The sequence below is a fragment of the Anser cygnoides genome, chromosome 7, assembly GCF_040182565.1.
Source record: "Anser cygnoides isolate HZ-2024a breed goose chromosome 7, Taihu_goose_T2T_genome, whole genome shotgun sequence".
In the NCBI taxonomy this organism is placed as follows: domain Eukaryota; kingdom Metazoa; phylum Chordata; class Aves; order Anseriformes; family Anatidae; genus Anser; species Anser cygnoides.
In genome coordinates, this window is record NC_089879.1 from 4,762,076 (window position 1) to 4,781,293 (window position 19,218).

General features: G+C 37.3%; 1 protein-coding gene and 1 long non-coding RNA gene across 7 annotated transcripts; one reads left to right on the forward strand and one right to left on the reverse strand.

Moving 5' to 3' along the window:
* Positions 1 to 330: 330 nt before the first annotated feature.
* On the reverse strand, positions 331 to 19,160 carry LOC106038930 (disintegrin and metalloproteinase domain-containing protein 9-like). 6 transcript variants are annotated; one of them, XM_067000478.1, is made up of 22 exons: positions 17,705 to 19,160; positions 15,205 to 15,302; positions 13,938 to 14,011; positions 13,335 to 13,413; positions 12,301 to 12,377; positions 11,235 to 11,457; positions 10,660 to 10,725; positions 10,502 to 10,573; positions 10,032 to 10,204; positions 9,524 to 9,608; positions 8,414 to 8,535; positions 7,364 to 7,535; positions 5,978 to 6,067; positions 5,241 to 5,436; positions 5,010 to 5,115; positions 4,594 to 4,768; positions 4,102 to 4,182; positions 3,361 to 3,466; positions 2,487 to 2,619; positions 2,033 to 2,096; positions 1,510 to 1,562; positions 331 to 1,161 (listed from the first exon to the last, which is right to left on the reverse strand). In XM_067000478.1, exons 1-22 carry the CDS (start codon positions 17,772 to 17,774, stop codon positions 1,083 to 1,085), a joined length of 2,394 nt encoding a protein of 797 aa, XP_066856579.1. In that variant the 5' UTR covers positions 17,775 to 19,160; the 3' UTR covers positions 331 to 1,082. The 6 variants fall into 6 exon arrangements, 5 of the variants coding, with proteins under 5 accessions (XP_066856579.1, XP_013041234.3, XP_066856581.1 ...); XM_013185780.3 differs by having other exon boundaries at positions 13,938 to 14,014; XM_067000480.1 differs by lacking the exon at positions 15,205 to 15,302 and having other exon boundaries at positions 13,938 to 14,014; positions 17,705 to 17,752.
* LOC106038931 (uncharacterized) lies at positions 4,662 to 11,941 on the forward strand. The gene is made up of 3 exons (XR_001208910.3): positions 4,662 to 4,799; positions 9,526 to 9,630; positions 11,045 to 11,941. It is a non-coding gene; the product is annotated as an uncharacterized lncRNA (long non-coding RNA).
* Positions 19,161 to 19,218: the final 58 nt, after the last annotated feature.

Below are 19,218 nucleotides of genomic sequence, written 5' to 3' on the forward strand. Positions count from 1 at the left end.
TGTTTTACTCGGGATTCTGAGGAATTACAGAATCGCTGAAGGTTGAGGTTGGAAGGGACCTCCAGGGATCATCTTGTCCCACACCCCTGCTCAAGCAGGGTCACCCCGAGCATGTTACACAGGATGGCATCCAGGCGGGTTTTGAATATCTCCAAAGGAGGAGAGAATATCTCCAGAGAAGGAGACTCCACAACCTCTCTCTCTCTTAAGAAAATCTCCCTTCCCTGGAAGATGTGCCTTGCCAATGCAGATTTTTTGCCCGTAATGGATTTGGGGTCCTTTTGACCATCTCCCCTGCGAAATGACCGACTAAAGGACTAGAAACACCCGTGCAAGATGATTCTGTAATTTATTCACCCATTGCTTGTTCATACTCCTAGAGTCTACACGCAAACATAGCACATGATTTACCCTCCCGTCATAAAGATGACTGGTCTGTATCCATAGCTTTGTTATTCCCAGTGACGTTTTCTCCTCCTTGTAGCAGCTTCTTTTCCAGGAGAGGTGGCTGTGGATCCCAGCGTGGATACAGCGACAGTGCAGGAAGGGCTCAGAGCAAGGTACAGAATTGGCCCCAGGCCCTGCACGTGGGGCGCTCAGCAGGCACAGCATACGGCCTGGAGGATGGCCAGGAGGTAGACAGGCTGTAGGCTTCCCCAGAGGACAGCCTATGCTCTGACTTTCACGTCAGCATGTAACTAAAGGTGAATAAATTATGTCTGTTAAACAAACGAATCCACTTCTCTTTGGCCTGCAGGTAAGGCAACACTTCAGAGGAGTCCTGCTCTCCAACACTGTTATAGATTTAAACTAACAAGAATTGAACATTAGGCTTTTGATTTGGAAGGTAAAAAAAAAGAAAAAAAAAAAAAAAGAGGTGAGGTAGAAGAGGTACAAATATAGCCAGCAGCTCTTAGCAAAATAATGGAGGGTTAGAAAATCTGCATTCAGGGTCTCTTTTTCTGTGTTCGGTGTCTCTTTTCTTTTTCATACGATGCAAGGTGAGGACTGTGGGATTCCAACCTTTAATTTGTTTCAGATCAGTTTCTGGTCAGAACTGGTGAGGATTCCCAAGAAACTTCTCAGACAGCTGGTCTAGGCGGGACCACAGGTCGCTGAGGTCCTGAAGGAACTGCAGGAATCCGTGTTTGTACTGGCTGCCTGAAGTGTGGAAAACACATTTAGTGAAATATTTCATGATTTGAGACACCTGGTATTTGTAAACTGGTACTTCACCATTTTTAATCGGTTTGTAGCATTTATACATGCATTTCGCACACAGACACACACAAAATACTCTGGTAGCATTTACATGTCCCATTATGCTGGTTTCTATGGAAGCGGTAAAGCTGCACTTCTCCTTCAAGCATTTAATCTATTTCATCTGATATTATGCTGCATGAAAAATGCCCCAGAGCAGGACATGAGACATTAGCCATTTCACTTATATTGGTACAGCAGTGCATACATAGCAAACAAGAAATAAAGAAGAGTTTAAATTCCACAAACCTTGGACCGGGAAAATATGATATGGTAAAAAAATCAGGATTTGATGTGGCAGACTAGAAAAGATTGCAGAAAATCAGGTTAACAGGGAACACGTTTCAAAGTGTGTCTCATTAGTCAGTATAAAGCTAATGGTATTTTAGAGGTTATTTTCACTTCCTGTGACATTTCATACTCTCTCGCATATTGTGTTTCGATCATTTTCATTTTCTTTTACCAGAACAAGATCCACAGCCTGGCTAAGCAGCTTCTCTGGTACTTGGCTGCAGAATTCAGAGTTCAGTCTTGGCTGCTCTGCTGAGCAGCAGCCTGTTCCATCCCACACTACTCACAGCCTGTGTTGACAGGGCAGGCAATAAGGTCCATACCTACCCAAACAGAACTCTTGTCCAATTTAAATACTTGGAAATTCTGATGGGTTTAGCGTATCAAAACCCACAAAGTCATCAGTAACTACATTAGAGAAAAGGCACTGTATAATTTGGATTACTCAGCATGAAGTAATACACGTATGCGTCTCTCTTACCTGATTATTTCCTGTGCTATGAGCTGGTCCGTTATTTTGCTTTGGTTGCTGCACATTGTTATCCCTGAAATGAAAACCACGTTGTCAGGAAAAACCCCATTTGACTTGACAACATTAAGTTGAGTGCTTATCAAGGGACAGGGCTCAAAGGTCTTGATTCTGGTTTTGACTCCACCCCTTCCCGGCCTTGGCAAATAATTTCAATATTCTGTGCCACTGTGCCCATGCGACACAATTATAAGTACCAATTAGAAAAGTGCAGTGAATATTGTGAAGAAATGCTTAAGAACTGACAACCTGAGCATCTGGATTAAACTACCCACATTTACTGTTAGCAGGGTAGTCTTTTTCTTTTGAGGGGGTTCTGATTCTTTGTATAAGGTCTCTAGCCTACTCAATTTATTTGAAGCGTGCTCCCAAGTATTGAAATACACATTTGTAATAAGTGCAATACCTGTGTTGTCTTCTACTTTTCCTGCAAAACTTTCTTTTTATTGCATCACGCTTAATTACTGCTATTACAATCACAATCAATATTGGCAGCACAAGGAAGAAAAATATAAGCAGACCATCCCGAAGTGATGTATCTAGAGAAAAACAATTGCAATCATGTAAGATACTCATCTTGCTTAACCTCATATTAAAGCATTTTCCCATTAAAAACTCCTTTCTGTTGTAAAAACTACAATCTTCAAATTATTATAAATCAAATTTAGTAATTAGGATTTGGACATATGTAAGCACAAGTACTTCTTCCTCCTTTACCCACCCCACGTTGTATGATATACAGCCTTTTTCCTTTTAGTCAACAAATAGAAGTAAAATATTTTGCATGGTCTCTCAGTGTAAAGGCCAGAAAAATCTACTCCATTTTCCCTTTGCAGAATTTCATGGCTCTTAGATGAGCGAACTGCTAGTTGCTGCATGCACCTCCTTAATCCTTCTCATTACAGCGAGACCTTTTCCATACATAAAGGCTGCTAGTTTCATTCTCAAGCTGTAGTCCTTCTATATTACACCCTTTTTATCTGGTGTTCAGCACCTAACTAAATAATATGCAACTATTTAAAAATGTAGTAGTAATCCTAAGCAATTAATGTTTTTTATCTCAGACAAAAAAAAGAGATCAACTTCTCCCTTGGACCGACTTTTTTGATGTCTGCAGACTATGCATCAGATGATAATGTTCATTCTCAAGTCATTCCATGATTAAGCAGCCCATGCAGTAGCAAAAAAGCTTTTGAAAAGAGACCAGAAATCACTCTGTATTAGTAGATTATTTTAATCAGACACTGGAGGCAGAATGAAAGACAGTTTCAGTGTCCTACCTATGTGAGCTGGCCCACTGTCAACACTGCCACCATAGCCTGACTGGTTACAGAAGGGGGGTGCCCACCCCGAATGGCAATGGCAGTTCCCGTTGTTGTTACACACCTATAGTCCATATGAAACGGATTAGTCAAAGGAACTTCTTCTTGAAAGTGGCCGCTTTCGACCTCCAATATATATTTGGAGTTACACGTTAAGAATTGCATGTGGAAACAAGAAATATTCCATAGTATTCCATAGAAATGTATTAAGTATAACCTCTCTCCCTCCAACCCCCAAACACGGAGTAATACTGATACCAATAGTTGATTCTCTGTAGAATTAATCTCTTCTTGTGATGTTGTTGTTATTTGCCTACACTAGGGTACCGTCCAAAGAAGAACTTCTTAGTTTTAAAACCTCTGGGCTCCTTTTTGATTTTTCACAGAGAAATATGTAAATCATGGATCCCTAGCCTGTCCTCAGAGGAATACTTTCCTTTTAAAGTTTGACAGTTCAGTAATATTCGAGGGTTCCCTAGGGAAATTTAGAAGAAATGTCTTTCAGTGTTAGTGCTAAGATGTTTACAGTATACTGGCAAAACGAATTGCAGATTTAAAAAAAAAAAAAAAAAAGTGGATTTAACTTTTAATACATATCAGAATAAATCAAAGCCATATGTCAGGTTATTGCTTTTATGGTGGGATTTTGCACCTATCTCTGTCTTCAAGAAATAGGGCATGAAAACACAATCTACTCACCCCATTATTGTTACACTTCTGCTTTACATCACAGCTGTAGCCCAGAAAACTTGCATCAACACACTCAAAATCCAAACAGGCCTGGAAAAAGTATTTAGTGTCTTTTACACACAAGACTTCCAAAAATCCCATCCATTTTACAAATATACTATACAAAAATATATGTTTACAAGTCTACTGTTCTTACTTAAATTTCGGGAAAAGGGTTGATAGAATTCTCAGTACTTCACAATTTTATAGCTCTATTTGTCTCAAAGTTTTCTAAATCTATGGATGCAGTTTGATGGAAATAATTTGAGTAACTCATAATGTAGCTCACTGATTTGTAGCATCACAGATTTTTAAAGAGCTAATTAATTGTGTGTGTATATCTGAAAAAGCAGATTTTTAATTATATTATGGAATATAAATAAGAGAATGTAATGCTTTTGAAAGTTAAGAGCTTTCCACTTGGTGGAATATACTGTGTAATGCTGCTGTGATTCGTCTTACCTTCTTTTCTCCGCAGGCTGTTCCATCATGAACTTGAGCAGGATCAGGGACATCCGATCCTAAGTCAAAATCAGAAGACCAGCATAAAACTCCAGACGCATTATTGACAACACTCCAAGCAGGAAGATTTTGAAGACTAACAGAAGTGCACTGGACCTTGCCACACAGACTATGCCTGTAGTGAACAAATGATACTCAGAGACAAGGTAAACAGGAAAAAAAAAACAACACACCACAATGTCAGCGCAAATACACCATCCAGTCAAACTTAGCTTGCCTTTCAAGCAAATATTGTTCTCTTACATCTCATGTTTTACAAGTTCATAGCAGATACATTCTGTTGTAGAACATGACATCTAAGAGGAGAATTTTACATTGGATGTTTTAGGGGAGGCTTTTACTTGCTATTGACTTACTGAACAGTACACTTCTTGTACACTCCACCTTTCATTCCACAGTTTCCAAACCTGTCCCCTTTAATATTGGCTTTTTCAAAGCATAGATCAGGTGCTTTTCGTGCCCCTGTATGAAAAATAGTGAATCTTAGTAAGCCACCACACTGTCTTAAAAATATGAGAAAGAAAATAAAAACTATGAAATGTCTTGTAGAAGACTACAAGTCTTTTTACGTTAAATTACAAATGCACCTTTTCCATATATAGCTTCACATTGTGAATCAAAACTCTGGCATACTCCATAGTAGCAATATGCTTTCATGTCGTTGCATGGGTAACCATTCATGATATAAATGTCATCTGGACAGTAGGCATAGCTTCCATTGCAGTATTCAGGTAGATCGCAGAAGTCCATCTTCGATCTGCATTCTGTTCCTGCCACTTTAAACTAGAACCAGAGAAGAATGCCACCTCACAGTTTTGCAACTGCTGAAATTCAATCATGAACCAATGACAGATGGGAATCTTCTTTGATTTTAAAGAAGACAGAATATTTATTTTTTCAAATCAGTATCTAATGAACATCTAAAATTCTTGGTTTCATATGGTGTAGCTGCAAAGTTTTTGAGCTTAGCTTGCAGAGGACTAGGTTAGATCACACAAATACATGTACAAGCACAAATTAAAATGTAGCCAATGATCATAGACACTGGAGATGTTTGGTGTTGCATAATGGAGATCACTAAATCCCCTGATTAATCCTGCCTCCTGTGGACAACACAGGGATGACATTCTATTTCTAAGCTACTGTCCAAAAGTCATTAGGCACGTATTCTCTACTTACGTGCTCTCTGCTGGTGAACGTAGTTTGATAATGTGGAAATAAGTCAAGAGATTTTATGATACCTTTTCGACACCACCCCCACCCCCGGCCCCCAAAATCCAACCTAATAATTAGCACCAATTTAGCCTAATAAAATATAGCCTACCTTGCAATTTTTGCAGCACAGTCCTTGAGCACATTGCGATCCAGATGTAAGTTTGCAGGTTGCAGCATCACAGCAAGGGTTAGTACATTCCTGAAGAACAGACATGAACGGGGGGACACAATGTTTTTACTTTGCTGTATAGCTAGGAAAGTACATGGTCAAACCAAGTGCATGGACGAACCAAATATTAAACACTTTCATACTCTCTTTCATATTCTGAGATTGACAGCCTTCTGCTCCAACATAAACTAGCATACATTTTAGCTGCATTTTTTAAAAACAAGTCATCAGAAAAGCATCTATTTTGATAGATTGTGGACAGGAATACATGATATGTTTACACTCTAAATGGATACTAAAAGAAGCAGAACAGGACCAGATGATCTTGAAGGTCTTTTCCAACCTTAATGATTCTATGATTTCAGATTTTAAATAACGCTTCATATGTATCCCACCTCCACGTTATTTTTCCACTATGTTAGCAGTCTGATGGAGTGAAATGTTGGTATCTTTTCATGACTTAGAAGAAGACCTGTACAATGGACCCTGGGTTTCCTGACAGCCTTTTGATTTATTGCTGTCTTTTTTGAATCATAGAATCACAGAATCAATCAGGCTGGAAAAGACCTCTAAGATCATCTAGTCTGGCCTTTAATCCAGCAGTCAAATCCACCATCAAACCATGTCGCTAAACTCTACTTCTATGTGTTTTTTGAAGACCTCCCGGATGGTGACTCAGCTACTTCCCTGGGCCTGTTCCAATACTTCGCAACCCTTTCAGTGAAGAAGTTTTTCCTAATATCCAACCTAAACCTCCCCTGGCACAACTTGAGGCCATTTCCTTTTGTCCTATCACTTGTTGCTTGGGAGAAGAGACCGATCCCCACCTCACTGTAGCCTCCTTTAAGCTAACTGTACTACGAGACACCTTTATTTTCCAAAGAAGGAGTAAATATATCCCATTCTGTGAGGGACATTGGCACAATGTAAATATGACCAACAAAAGTAATGTTGTTGTAGTCTAAGTTTAAGAGTTACAGTTAGGAAACCTGTAAGTGCTATACAGACTAATAGCCTCATTTACATAACAGAAGTATCTATGTTGCTAATGTCAGCACAAAAAATGATGGCATTTCCACATGTCGTGCACTGAAATTTCTTTCTTAGGCATTGACTCAAAGTTCTGTGAAGTCCAGTAACCCTTAACTGAGTTCATAACTAAATAAAAATATGATTTTAGGCTTTTTCTAGAATTTATACAGCTTGCAAAAATGTAAACTTATATGAAAAACTACCCAGATACTAATGCAAATCAGGTGTAACAAAAGGACAGTATAATACAACAAGTATAATATAATATACAAGTATCCAGCTGAATTTCTTTACCTGTGGTTTACCACAGTCACATTCTTCATTGTTATCAACCACATTATTACCACAGACAGGTTCTTTGTAAATGTTGCTTGTTTTGGGGGGATTTCTAAGGCAGTTTCCTCCTCCATTTAGAATAAAGTTCTCAAAATCATCAGCACTGCAGGTGCTGAAATTCCTGGATCCCCTGGAAAGCATAATATTATTTTTTATTATAAACATTTTTCTTGCAAAAAGGCAATTCAGTTCAAACCATTAAAATATTGTTGATCAATAATAAATACCACATTTCATAATGTTAGGAGATCTTGAGATATCTCCTCTTTATTTTGTATTACAGTACTTCTGGAAATAAAAATATACTATATAAAACATAACTGCAAATACTTTCAGAAGCAAAAGAGACCATCAGATTAGACATTCTGATGTTCTGTACAAAACAGGCCTTCGAAATTCCTTTGCTGTACTGAGTCCAAAAATGTCTGATTAAAATACACTTTCCAGAAGGACATTCACCTTAACTGGGATTCCCAAAAAACTCAGGAATGCATCTTCTCATAGTAGTTTGGTCCAGTGTTCAGTTATGCTGATTTATTAATATAAATGCGGATAGATAATTTTATTATTATTATTAGATAAAGGGGAGCCAAAGAACAAATAAACTGAAACAAATGTAGGATGAGACATTTTGTTTAAACTAACATTTAAGAGAATCTATGCAAAGGGGGCATGTTTGCACAAACATGGTGAATATATGTAGAGGACTCTCAGCAGGGTAGAAAACCCAGCAGCAATACACTATCATTAAAATGAGCAATTAACAAAATCCTAGTAAGTTTTAATGAATGCTACAAGCAAAGAATGACTAAGTCACAAAACAGGAAATGCTTTAAATAATTTGAAATTATATAAGTCCTAAGTCAAAGAATTCAGCTCTGTCATTAAACTTTTAACTTTCCATTCACAAAAGTTCTTAAGGATTCATGGAAGTTTCTCAGCTTATCTATCCACTGCGGATTGAAAAAAAAAAAAAAAAAGGTTTATTAAAATAAATGGAAATCTTACGTATCTGTGCTGTACATAATGTAGGATGCAGGACACCTTTCATCATCATGTTTCATTCCAAGGTTATGACCCAATTCATGTGCAACTACTGTAGCATGACGTAACAAATTGCTATGATCCAACTAATGAAGAGAATCTGTGTTAAAAATTATGAAACTAAAGAAATTACTATGTTTCTATCTACTGAGTTATCCAGGCCACAAGTTTCTTAGGGGCCATGCAGACAATATCAAATTGTATTGCAAAGCAAAAGTAGCAAGAACAGATAAGTTGTTTATTTTCAGGTAGGGCCAAGTTCTACCAGTCTTTCTAGGATCATACTCTGAATAGTAGCGCAGTTAATCAGTCATGATATTGATTTTAGTGGAGTCTTCAAAGACAAACATACTATTAAAGAACAGAATCTGCTTCTAAGATTGTCCATTATGTTATGGCATCTCTATGGTAAAGAAAGGAACCTCAGGAAATACTGGATCTGTCCCCAAGGGTAAAGGAAACGCTGGTTTCTGGCTAGTTTTGCCAAATTTAATTTATTTTTTTCTCCATTTACAGTTTTGTGGAGAATTCTGGACATTTGAAAATACCGTGCATTATGTTCAGTGTCTATCCATGTAAAGAGTGAAACAATGCACACGTTGTAGTTGCATTCCCATCCCGAAAATACTGTGCTTATGAACCTTAACGTTATGAGGATGGACTTTTCTTATACAACCTTGAACTAGATAAATTACATAAATGTGATTAAAAAGTGATTTCAGGACTAAATCAGACAAGTGGATTGTAACACGAAGACAGAAATTGGGAAATATATGTATTTGTATATAAGCATAAAAATACACACAAATCTTTACATAAGAAACCCTGTGGATGAAACCATTCCACTCCAAGCCTAGTCTCTAATACCTGAGTGGGTTCACAAAGTGCACATTATCTGCTAGGATGTTCTGAAGGTGTGCCTCTGTGGAATCAATGTCTAGCAATAGATACAACTCTGGGTTGCGTAAATGCACAGGGGAAAGCCTTCAATTGTCTCACTAGCAGCACATCTATGATAGCAGCTCCTAATTTCTGTGCTAGTTTCTTCTACTAACCACAACATTACATACTTACAGTGCTGATTGACCCTCCCTGGACCTGTGAGCAGACGGTACCTACAAAAGCCATTCCAATGGATCCACCATAAGAGTTTCTCCCTCTGCAACAAACGCAGTTCGAAGGTACTTTTGAAAGAGGGGCTGAAAAATCACTTTCATGATCACTACTAAGAGACACTGATATGTCTGAAACAAATACTACAAAGCAAAATTTGGTCTTATTGAAGTCAAGAAGAAAGTTGTCACCATATCATGGTTTCACCGTAATTAGTAATGAACATGGCAATAACATAGATTGAAAACAATGATCAGTCACCTAAGCCTGCTGTGCCAGTGCTTTTGAGTTGATTAACTACGAAGAATTCATTATAGTTTCTTCATCTCTTTTTTTTCAGGTTAAAACAGTTTGGAAGTTGAGTGAATTTTACTCGTTACATTTTCATTCATGTACAAAACCAAAATCACATGCATTAGCAACACCAGCAGTGTTGCAGGAGTGGCATTTCCTCCAAATGAAAACTTACATTATGAGATGACTAACATCATTTCTTGATCGTTTTAGAAGGTCTTTCTGTCTCCAAGAAACAAATCTACCCAGTACATCTCCAGCTGAACCATTCATTACTGATATGGGGTTTGTAACTGTCCATATCTCTAATCCAACCAAAACAATCTGGATGTTTAATGCTCTATACATCTGAAAAAAGAAAAAAAAAAGATAATTACTGTCCATCAATCCAGTTCAACTGAATTATGAAAGATTTTTACCACTACTGAGCCAAAGTCAGGGAGCACACAGATGTTTACAAACATCTGGGCTGCACCTCTACAAGACTTATGCATAGATTCATGACATGTCTTAAATGTTACAAATTGCTGTATAACTTCCAAATACAATTTCAGAACATAACAGTACAGATTTACTTTACTACCTTACTTTTGGAAACTCCAATAAAGTAGAAACTACCATGTATAGGTGACTGAACTGACCTACCCCATCAACATAATTAATCAGCTCAACCGTTTCCTTTTGCACCGCAGCAGGATCCGATTTCTTCAGCAAAAACTGTAAGATGCCATATGCAAAAGTCAGAGAAAAAAATAATAATTTAACAAAAAGTATTTATCCATTTCATTGGATGAAGTCATTACCCTGTTATTATCCACGACCATAAATAATTCCACATAGCTTTCCTGTGGCAGGACAGCTCGCTTCTTCTGCAAATTAAAAAGCACAATAAGTTAACATTATGAGTAATAAATTCAAGGCTTATAAAATTATTCTTCTCATGATTTTCATTTAATGTTTTTATAAAGTAATGATACAATTTTTAATGTGGCCTCAAATGTCAATTTGCTTTAGATTTCCAGATCAATATCTGTGTACAAGTAATCTGCTTTTGGTCAGACACCAAGATGCATGTGCTGAATGGCAGCTTTCACACACCCACAGTGGTCTTGGGTTGAGCTCTGCTTTTCTGCTAAATAACTGCTTCAAGCTACGTTAAATTGGCATTGTGATATTCTTCTGTTTCAGGATTTCCTTAGCACAACTCCCACCAGCTTGGGGTCCATCAAAATGAGAGCAACAAGGTGGCCTGCTAAGCCAAAAGCACCTGCAATGATACCATGCCAAAGCAAGAGCTCTGTAGACCACTGACATCTGCAACAGACTGAGGAGATGGCTTGGACTGTAGCCCACAGGAGAGAAACAGAAATGCATTTACCCTCAAAAGTTTTTCCCCACTCGAGGTACTGTTTGATGAAAATGCATATTTCACAGACTGCTTCACAAACATCTTCATCTCATGATGAAGGCTGTCATTCTGCATACTGCATCGGAAAGGGATATGCTCCATATCTTCTAACTGGTAAAACATGTGTTCAAATGTGCTGGATGAGTTGAGTGGCTCCATTCCATACCATTTGCCACCAATGTAGATAATTCCTCTAACAGTCATAAAAGAATGGAAAATTATTTTTCCCTCATGGTTATAACTAGGTGAATGAACAACAGAGGAATACTTAAAAACCGTAACTCTTCGTACCACTGTGTTGACATAAATGATTATTTGAGTTTGCACAAGTTTGCAGAACAGCCAAAATGACATCTCTGTTCTGCTTAGTGAAATCCAGTACTACCTGAAATACCAGTAGTTTGATAATCTTATTCTTCATTTAAAGGAATGCCATGAAATATCTTTATTTATTGTGAGTGGCGTCTCACTTTGATGCTAGACACATGAAAGATATGTATGTGAACTTTGTTCCATTGCCTCTTCCTGCTTGTCAAAAAGATATCAAGCTGAACAAGGCTGCCAGGACTGACAAGTGTATCTAAATCCAGCTGAAGAGCCAAACTCATTGAAGGCAGAAAGCACTGACATGCTCCAGGCACATTCTGAGTATCTGCCTGATCTGCTGTGCATGCCATCTCATTTTGTCTACTTGTATAGATTGATGCTGTCAGGGGAATACCTTAAAACTTTTATGCATTAATCTGGCCCCTTCATGTTTCTCAGATAAATGTAACTTTATTGTATTTAAAACATTTCATTATTCTGAATGCTAAATTCTAAATGCAGCCTATCAACAGTATCAGTCATAGGGGAGGGGAAGTATAAAACCTGTATAGAGTTTCAGCTTCATTAAGAGGCAAAATGTAAAAAACATTTGCAAGATAGGATTGCGTTTTCTTTCCAGGTGTATAATGAATATCAGCAGTTTTGTTTGTTTTGATACTGGTGATACTGCACAATTTATTATCTTGAAGTAAAAAGCAAGAAGTAATACCTCAGGCCATCACACGTGCTAAGAGCGAGCATCGAGTTAGCCATTCCTTCAACAGTGCCATGATAATAACAGTGTGTCTGAAATGCAACAAAACCACATAATTAATAACAAAATAAGGTAGATGCATTCAAATGCAAACTTATTTTGTTACCAACCTTATTATTATTAAAGCTGGCTTTTGCAAATTTAAAGCGTTCCCTATTCTAAAATAATCCCAGAATTCTTGGAGTAAAATATTACTTGATGTGAGTAACTACAATAGCATTTGGTCCCTTGGTTCTAGAAAACAACCAACTTTTTCATTTAACCCATTGCCATCTTTTAACAAGACCTTTGCATCTATATTGCTCATCCTGTTCTTAAACAGAATCCTCTCACAGGCTGATCTGAGAAGCTCTCCCATGCACAGAGCAGTCTCACTAAGCCAGCATGCAGTTACAAGTTGAAACTTAAATGTAAAAGCATTCTTAAGGCTTGCTCAAAACTACAGAGCTTTGATGCTGCCATTGTACCTTTAATTGCGTATTATGCAAAGGTGACCTACTTGCGTAGCTCAAATTCAACCTTGGCATAATCACCCGGTGTCTCCTTTCACACCTTACAAAAGTGATGCTGTATAATCATAAAGAGTATGAGGACAAGGCCACTCCCTCATAAAACAGAGAACCTGATGTTTTATAACTCAGGGAATTGTTAAACATAAACGCCACAAATATGAAAACTTGAAAATGCCTCTTTCCCAGCACATATATTTTTCTTCTATATATGCACTTTATGTACATCACTTGCATTTTCCCTTCCACTACCAAAAATGTAAACAGTTTTCACTCTTGTAGGATACAGACACGAAGACGCTCAGAGTGAATGGTCATGTACATTCACGTTTGCTTTGGAAACACATTTACATGCATGTGCACTCTTGTTGCCATCCTCAGCTCTAACGATTTGTTAATATGGCTTTCAGTTCATAAAAGTTGGTTTTCCTGATTTGAGGAAACTCTTATGCAAAAGGGGAATTTTATTATGTACAATACCTTGATTTTTGATTGTGTTGCCTCCAGTGTCCCATTTTTTCTGTACGTATATAGCATAAAATCTTTGCTAACAAGGTCTCTGGAAACAAAAATAAACTACTGCTCTTTTAAGAGTCTATAAAGCAAGAAATAAATCAAGAATCCTAGTAATATTACATTGTTAGCAGCATATTCATGCTACATTATCACTCAAATTCACAGACATGAAACAAAATTTCTTAAAAATGACCTGCACTATTTGGAAAATAAGTTATTTTGAAATATATTAACTAAAACATACACAGATTATGACCTGAGCAGACTATGTCATAGGAGGGCCTGGATTATTATTGCCTCTGGAATGAGGAACAACAACAGATATTTTTTTCCAAATACGACAACACTAACAACCCTCCCCTCCCTGTCAATAAAGAGCTACTGTTGAACTTTCCACAAGGACTTTCTGAAATCTACTAGTTGTGGTGCTAATATAAAAATAATGTAATTTCTGCACTAGAAAAAAATATTAAAATTTAAAAAAAATATTTTTAAAAATATAAAAATACTTGTCTATGTGCAACAAAATTCCGAGATGGATCGATTACTCAGAACTCTATCACATACTTATTTTTCTTCAGTGTTAGGAGGTATGTTCCATTTCTTGTTTTAATAGAGTAAGAAAGATTGTCATCTGAATGCTCCTGAAAACAGAACAAAAGTTATCACTTAACTATGTTATTTTCTACTTGGGTGTGTCAGTTCCATGTTTTCTTTGATAACAGAGGTCCAACAGCATTAAAGTATTTATCAGATTCACAAAACACGCACTCCTAATCCTCATACTTTGTGTATTGCAAAGTTTCAGCAACACACTCTACATTCTTTCGTATGGAAAATTTAAATTCTATTGAGCTATAAATTTTCATATGGAAGACATAATGAAAAAGTACAAAAACTACACAAGAAATTAAGTATATCCGCCATTAGAGATTTGTACAGGGAATGTAAAAGATATGCAGTCTATAGAAAAATGAAAAACTAAAACTTATGGTATTAAAACAACAAAAAAAGAAGAGTCAGTAAACCTAAACCTAGGCAACCGTGATATAGTTTTATAGGCTCAGAAACAGATACTCCAGAGATACTAGTGAAGAGGAAGTAGACATAGCTTGGATGAATGTTGGCCAGATTCAGGTCCCCAAGGAGGGCACAGCGAGGGCACAGCCCATGTATTTTTTTGCTAAACTATCACATAAAGTTTTATGACACTCCTTATGTAAATCATCTGTAGACAGATGAACGACTCACAAATTCTTCCTTTGTTAATCAGTTTGCACAAAGATGACTCATGGCATTTCATTATCAGTTATTTCAGTAATTAAACTCTGTATCTGGTGCAAAGGTAAATGATCTTAGAACCAAAGAATTAAGGCTCAGACCTTTCTCTATTAACTCATTCATTTACCTGTACGACTTTATGGGACCTCTTGTACAAGGTGAGCATCTGCCCTTTAGCCAATACACGGCTGAAATCTTCTGGTTATTCAAAGACAAGGTGCGATGAGAAAAAGAACACATACAGCACAGACAGTAGTTCAACATCTAATCAGACTTGCAGGAAACAGAAATATTCTCCATGTTCTTACTTCTCTCTTACAAGGCTGTTAACAGGACTAGAAGTTTGAAAGGCTTTAACTTAGAGTTGCAGTTACAGCCCTTTTACTTAAAACTATTTGAAAACACTTAAGAATCTGAAGAGAGAGCACATTTCTTCACAAAATAATCAATATATAACATACACAGTACATGTGTGTGTGTGTGTGTGCATTATAGGACAAAATTTTGAAAAACAGCAATATCGGAAGAAAAAACACTGGACAGAACAACAAACCTCATGAAAAAATGTGTGATGTTTCTCTTTGCCTGTCAGACGTTGAGGAATAATTATTTCAAACGTTGAAACTCTGTATGTCTCTTCAGAAGATACCCCTAAAAATAAAGTTTGAAATTTCTAAGGAACCAGAAAGAATAAGAAATATATTGTGGTGGAATCTGCACGGTGGTGATCACTGAAAAATAATTCTGCTCAGGTCATAGATGAAGAAAGAGTAATTTCACCATTTTAGAACCCAACTCCCCAAGCTCAGTTTGGTAGGTTCTGTCTCTGCCAGAGTTCTTGGATTATGTTGAGAAAGTCACAGAAATCAACATTTTCTTTCATGGCCAAAGTATGTGCCTTTATTCTCTGCAGAAAACCTATTTTGACTGTATTCAAGGTTAATGACTACACGACCCCAAATCAACTGCTATAAAGTGCTAAAAAAAATAAAGCTTAAGTTTTCTTAACCTGGGTGCCCAAAGCTAGATGGCAATCTTGACTTTAACTCTTGATCTTAGTTATTTACATTATAAACTGAGATAACAACACAAATTTTAGTCATTCCTTCATTTAGACATTATCAAAACAAATTAGCTATTTTCAAAATAAATACATAAATAAATAACTTTCTCCACCAATATAGCAGTAACATCATAGAAAATCCCAAGAACAAGAAAATTAAAATAAAACAAAACAAAAAACACAAAACAACCCAACTCCTGTATTCAGTGCATATTTATATAAATATGTGGTAGAATTAGTTTAGGAATGGTCCAACTGATGTAAAGAAGGAAACTTCTGCTTAAAGCTGGAGTCTTCCAGAGCACATAAGAAAAGCTATCAAATTACTTAAACAATCTTAATTCTCACATATCCTAACCTTTTAATCTTTAACCTGTTAACTTTTTATGTTTGTCTATCATTTCTGAAACTCTTCTTTCTTCCATGACCTATACTTTCAACCTGAAGCAACATGGAAAATTTCAGTAACGGTCTTCTCTGTCCACCCATCTGTCCCCCTTCTAGTGATTTTTGAGGTGGCTGGCAAGTTAAAATTAACTGTGCAACAGATTTTGACATCTCATAATCAGTTAAGTTTCTTCGAGTTTTGTGAAATCACCTCACTGGTGTCAGGAACGATGTGCTGATGCGTCAGTCGATAGCAGGGCTCTCTAGGAATGGCTGATGGATGTTTGTTCAGTCATGTTTCTCCTGCATTATTTGTAAAAAGTTTGGAACCTTTTACATCATATCAGAGTTATCTCCGGAACTGTCATCCTAACTAAGGAAGCTAAAGACAAGAAATCTGTTGAGTATCTGGTTTCAGCTAAATGGTTTTACAGAAAACAACAATCTCCAGTGAATGTTTTTTTGTCCTCTCTCTTTTTTTTTTTTTTTTTTAATTAGGTGAGCTTGCATTCTTCTTTCTTTTTCTTGTCTGCTCATCAATCTGCTCACTTTGGTCAACAGAGACATAACTATTGCTTTTAAACAGGTTACAGAGTCAACAATAACATAACATGGGTTATAACAGCCAAAGTAGCTTCCTACTTCTTAAATTGTTCTTTTATAAGGAAACTAAGAGATTTCTTCTCATTTTAGCAGTACAAAGTCAACCTCAGCTTCCCAGGATTCTGTGAAAGAATTTCATAACTCCAAAGAAGACACAGAGCACTCATGAATCACCCATTCAAAGTGAGGGGGAGGATTCCTCAGTGTAATGATGATCTCTACCTATCAGATAACATCAGGATTTTTGAAAGCTGGGTTCAGGCAGCCTATGATCAACATTAAATACTGTAATTACAATCAAAACGTGGAAGTTGCTATTAGCAGACAGGTCTGCAAGTAACATTGGCACTCCATATTTACTTTTGACTTTTATTTTCATCAGAAATAACTTGATTAACTAAATCGTAAAATTTGTTTCGTGAGTTACGTGTAATGTGGAACTAACAGCGGAAACATCCTAACAGTTTAAGTTTTGACACCTGAAAGCAGGAAAGCACTCGTACAGTCACAAGAACATCACCTTCTAAGAAATATTTCAGGCATTACATCCAAGTCTAAAATATGAAGCGAAATCATAAATGTACAGGAGTTAATAAGGAAATAAAACAAAACTGAAGGAAGTTCCCTCACATTACTGAAGATCTAAATCTTTTTCTCGAGTTTCTGAAGATCTAAATCTTTTTCTCGAGTCTTTACTATTCATGAGTGACAGCAGCTACAATTGTCACAACCGTGTCCTGTATAGAAGATAATGTTTTTAAACAAACAAAAACAAACACAAAGAACTAAGAAACTATAAAAATTTTCAAACTGCAGTGCTTTTTTTTTTTTTTTTTTTTCCTTCCTAAACCAAAGTTTCTCGGTTAGGACATCTGCTAACAGCCTAATGCCCAGGGAGAGCTGTGACTGGATTTGAGAGGTGTGCATATTTACCGCCAGGACCAGGCACTATCAGAGTTGGAGAAACTGCCTGAATAGGTAACAAAAACTAAAAGCTTACCTTTTATCGAAAAAGAGTTTCCTGTTAAAGTTAGTCCAACGGTGAGCAAAAATAGGCTGTGTTTTAGCATGACTAGGTTTCCTGGAGAAAGCACTATGGTACCCGAGGAGGCACGGTGTACTTGGCTCTCAGCTGCTCGGCACGGGAGAACTAGAAGAACGAGAACACTCTGCTCTGAAGGTAAACAATCGAAAAAGCACTCTGATACCTCACCTCTGCCAGGGAAACGGGAAGTAAAATTTCATCCATTAGGCTCGTGAGAAAACTGGTTAGGCAGCTTAACGCAAATAAAAAGCAGCACACTCCGAAATACTGATTGGAGACAGGCAGACAAATCGTGTGGGGACCGAACTGGTTTATTCTGAAAGATTTAAGCTGATACCACCTGAGATAGAGTTGGAGATTATATGAGATGAGGAACATAAAAACATTGCTACCAATGGATACGATAATTAGGATATTTATACTGGCCACCGTCAGATCAGTAAAATCTACTCTTTGAAATTTCATCTTGTTCTTTATTTTTCATTATTTTATCTTTACTTTAAAAATATCAAAAATGTAGTGCATATGAACACGTGGAAATCCCATAAACATATATCACACAAGGATTTTAGCCAGTCCCACCTGCATTAAAGATAATTTTCCTCACCCAAAATCTGTAATTTTGAGGACTTCATCACTCTTCCAGACCAGAATAATCTGAGGCATCATGCAGCCACATCATCATCCAAAGCAGAAAACAAATGCTTCTAAAGCTGGATGAATTTGCAATGCACTTCAGAAGTATCATGCACATTTAGAAACTCAAATAGGAGGGTAATACAACACAGTATTCAAGCTAAAGCATTTGTATTAATTAATTTTAATTAATTCATTTTAAATTAAAACAGAGCAAATCCATTGTTTTTCCAGTGGTGAATCACATAAAACAATGTGTTAAATTTAAAAAAAAAAAAAAAAAGGCAGAGATGCCAACAGTGTTTGCAGTATTGTCTTGTGTAAAGCCTGTTCAAGTCCATCTTCCTATTTAACGCGGCTAATTAATTTGCTTCAGCCAAAGCACCAGGCGGACTGGGAGACCCGATACTAGTGCTCCCTGGGTACATCCATACCGCAGCACCATGAGAAACTTTCCCCGACTCCAGAAGCCGGGACCCTACTGAAAATTAAACGAACCCAATCTTTTATTTATATTCTCTTCCTCCGTGACACACTACTAGCATGCGGCGCGGGAAACGGGGCTGCGGTACTCCAAACTTTCCCATTTTATCAGGTTCTGTACCACCGGCACGCTTTTAGGGTTTTTTATTTGTCCAGAAGAGCGGTTTCAGTTTATTTGTTTGTTTGTTTATTTTTACTGACAGGGACCAAGGGCGCGCTTGCCCACGCGGAGCACCGAGACCCCCGGTGTCCACAGCAGCGGGCTTTTGCTCGCCGCAGACCCCCGGGGGGTAGAGAAGCCTGGAGCCGAGCCCCTCAACGTGAACCCCGGGTCCGAGCCCTGGGCTCGC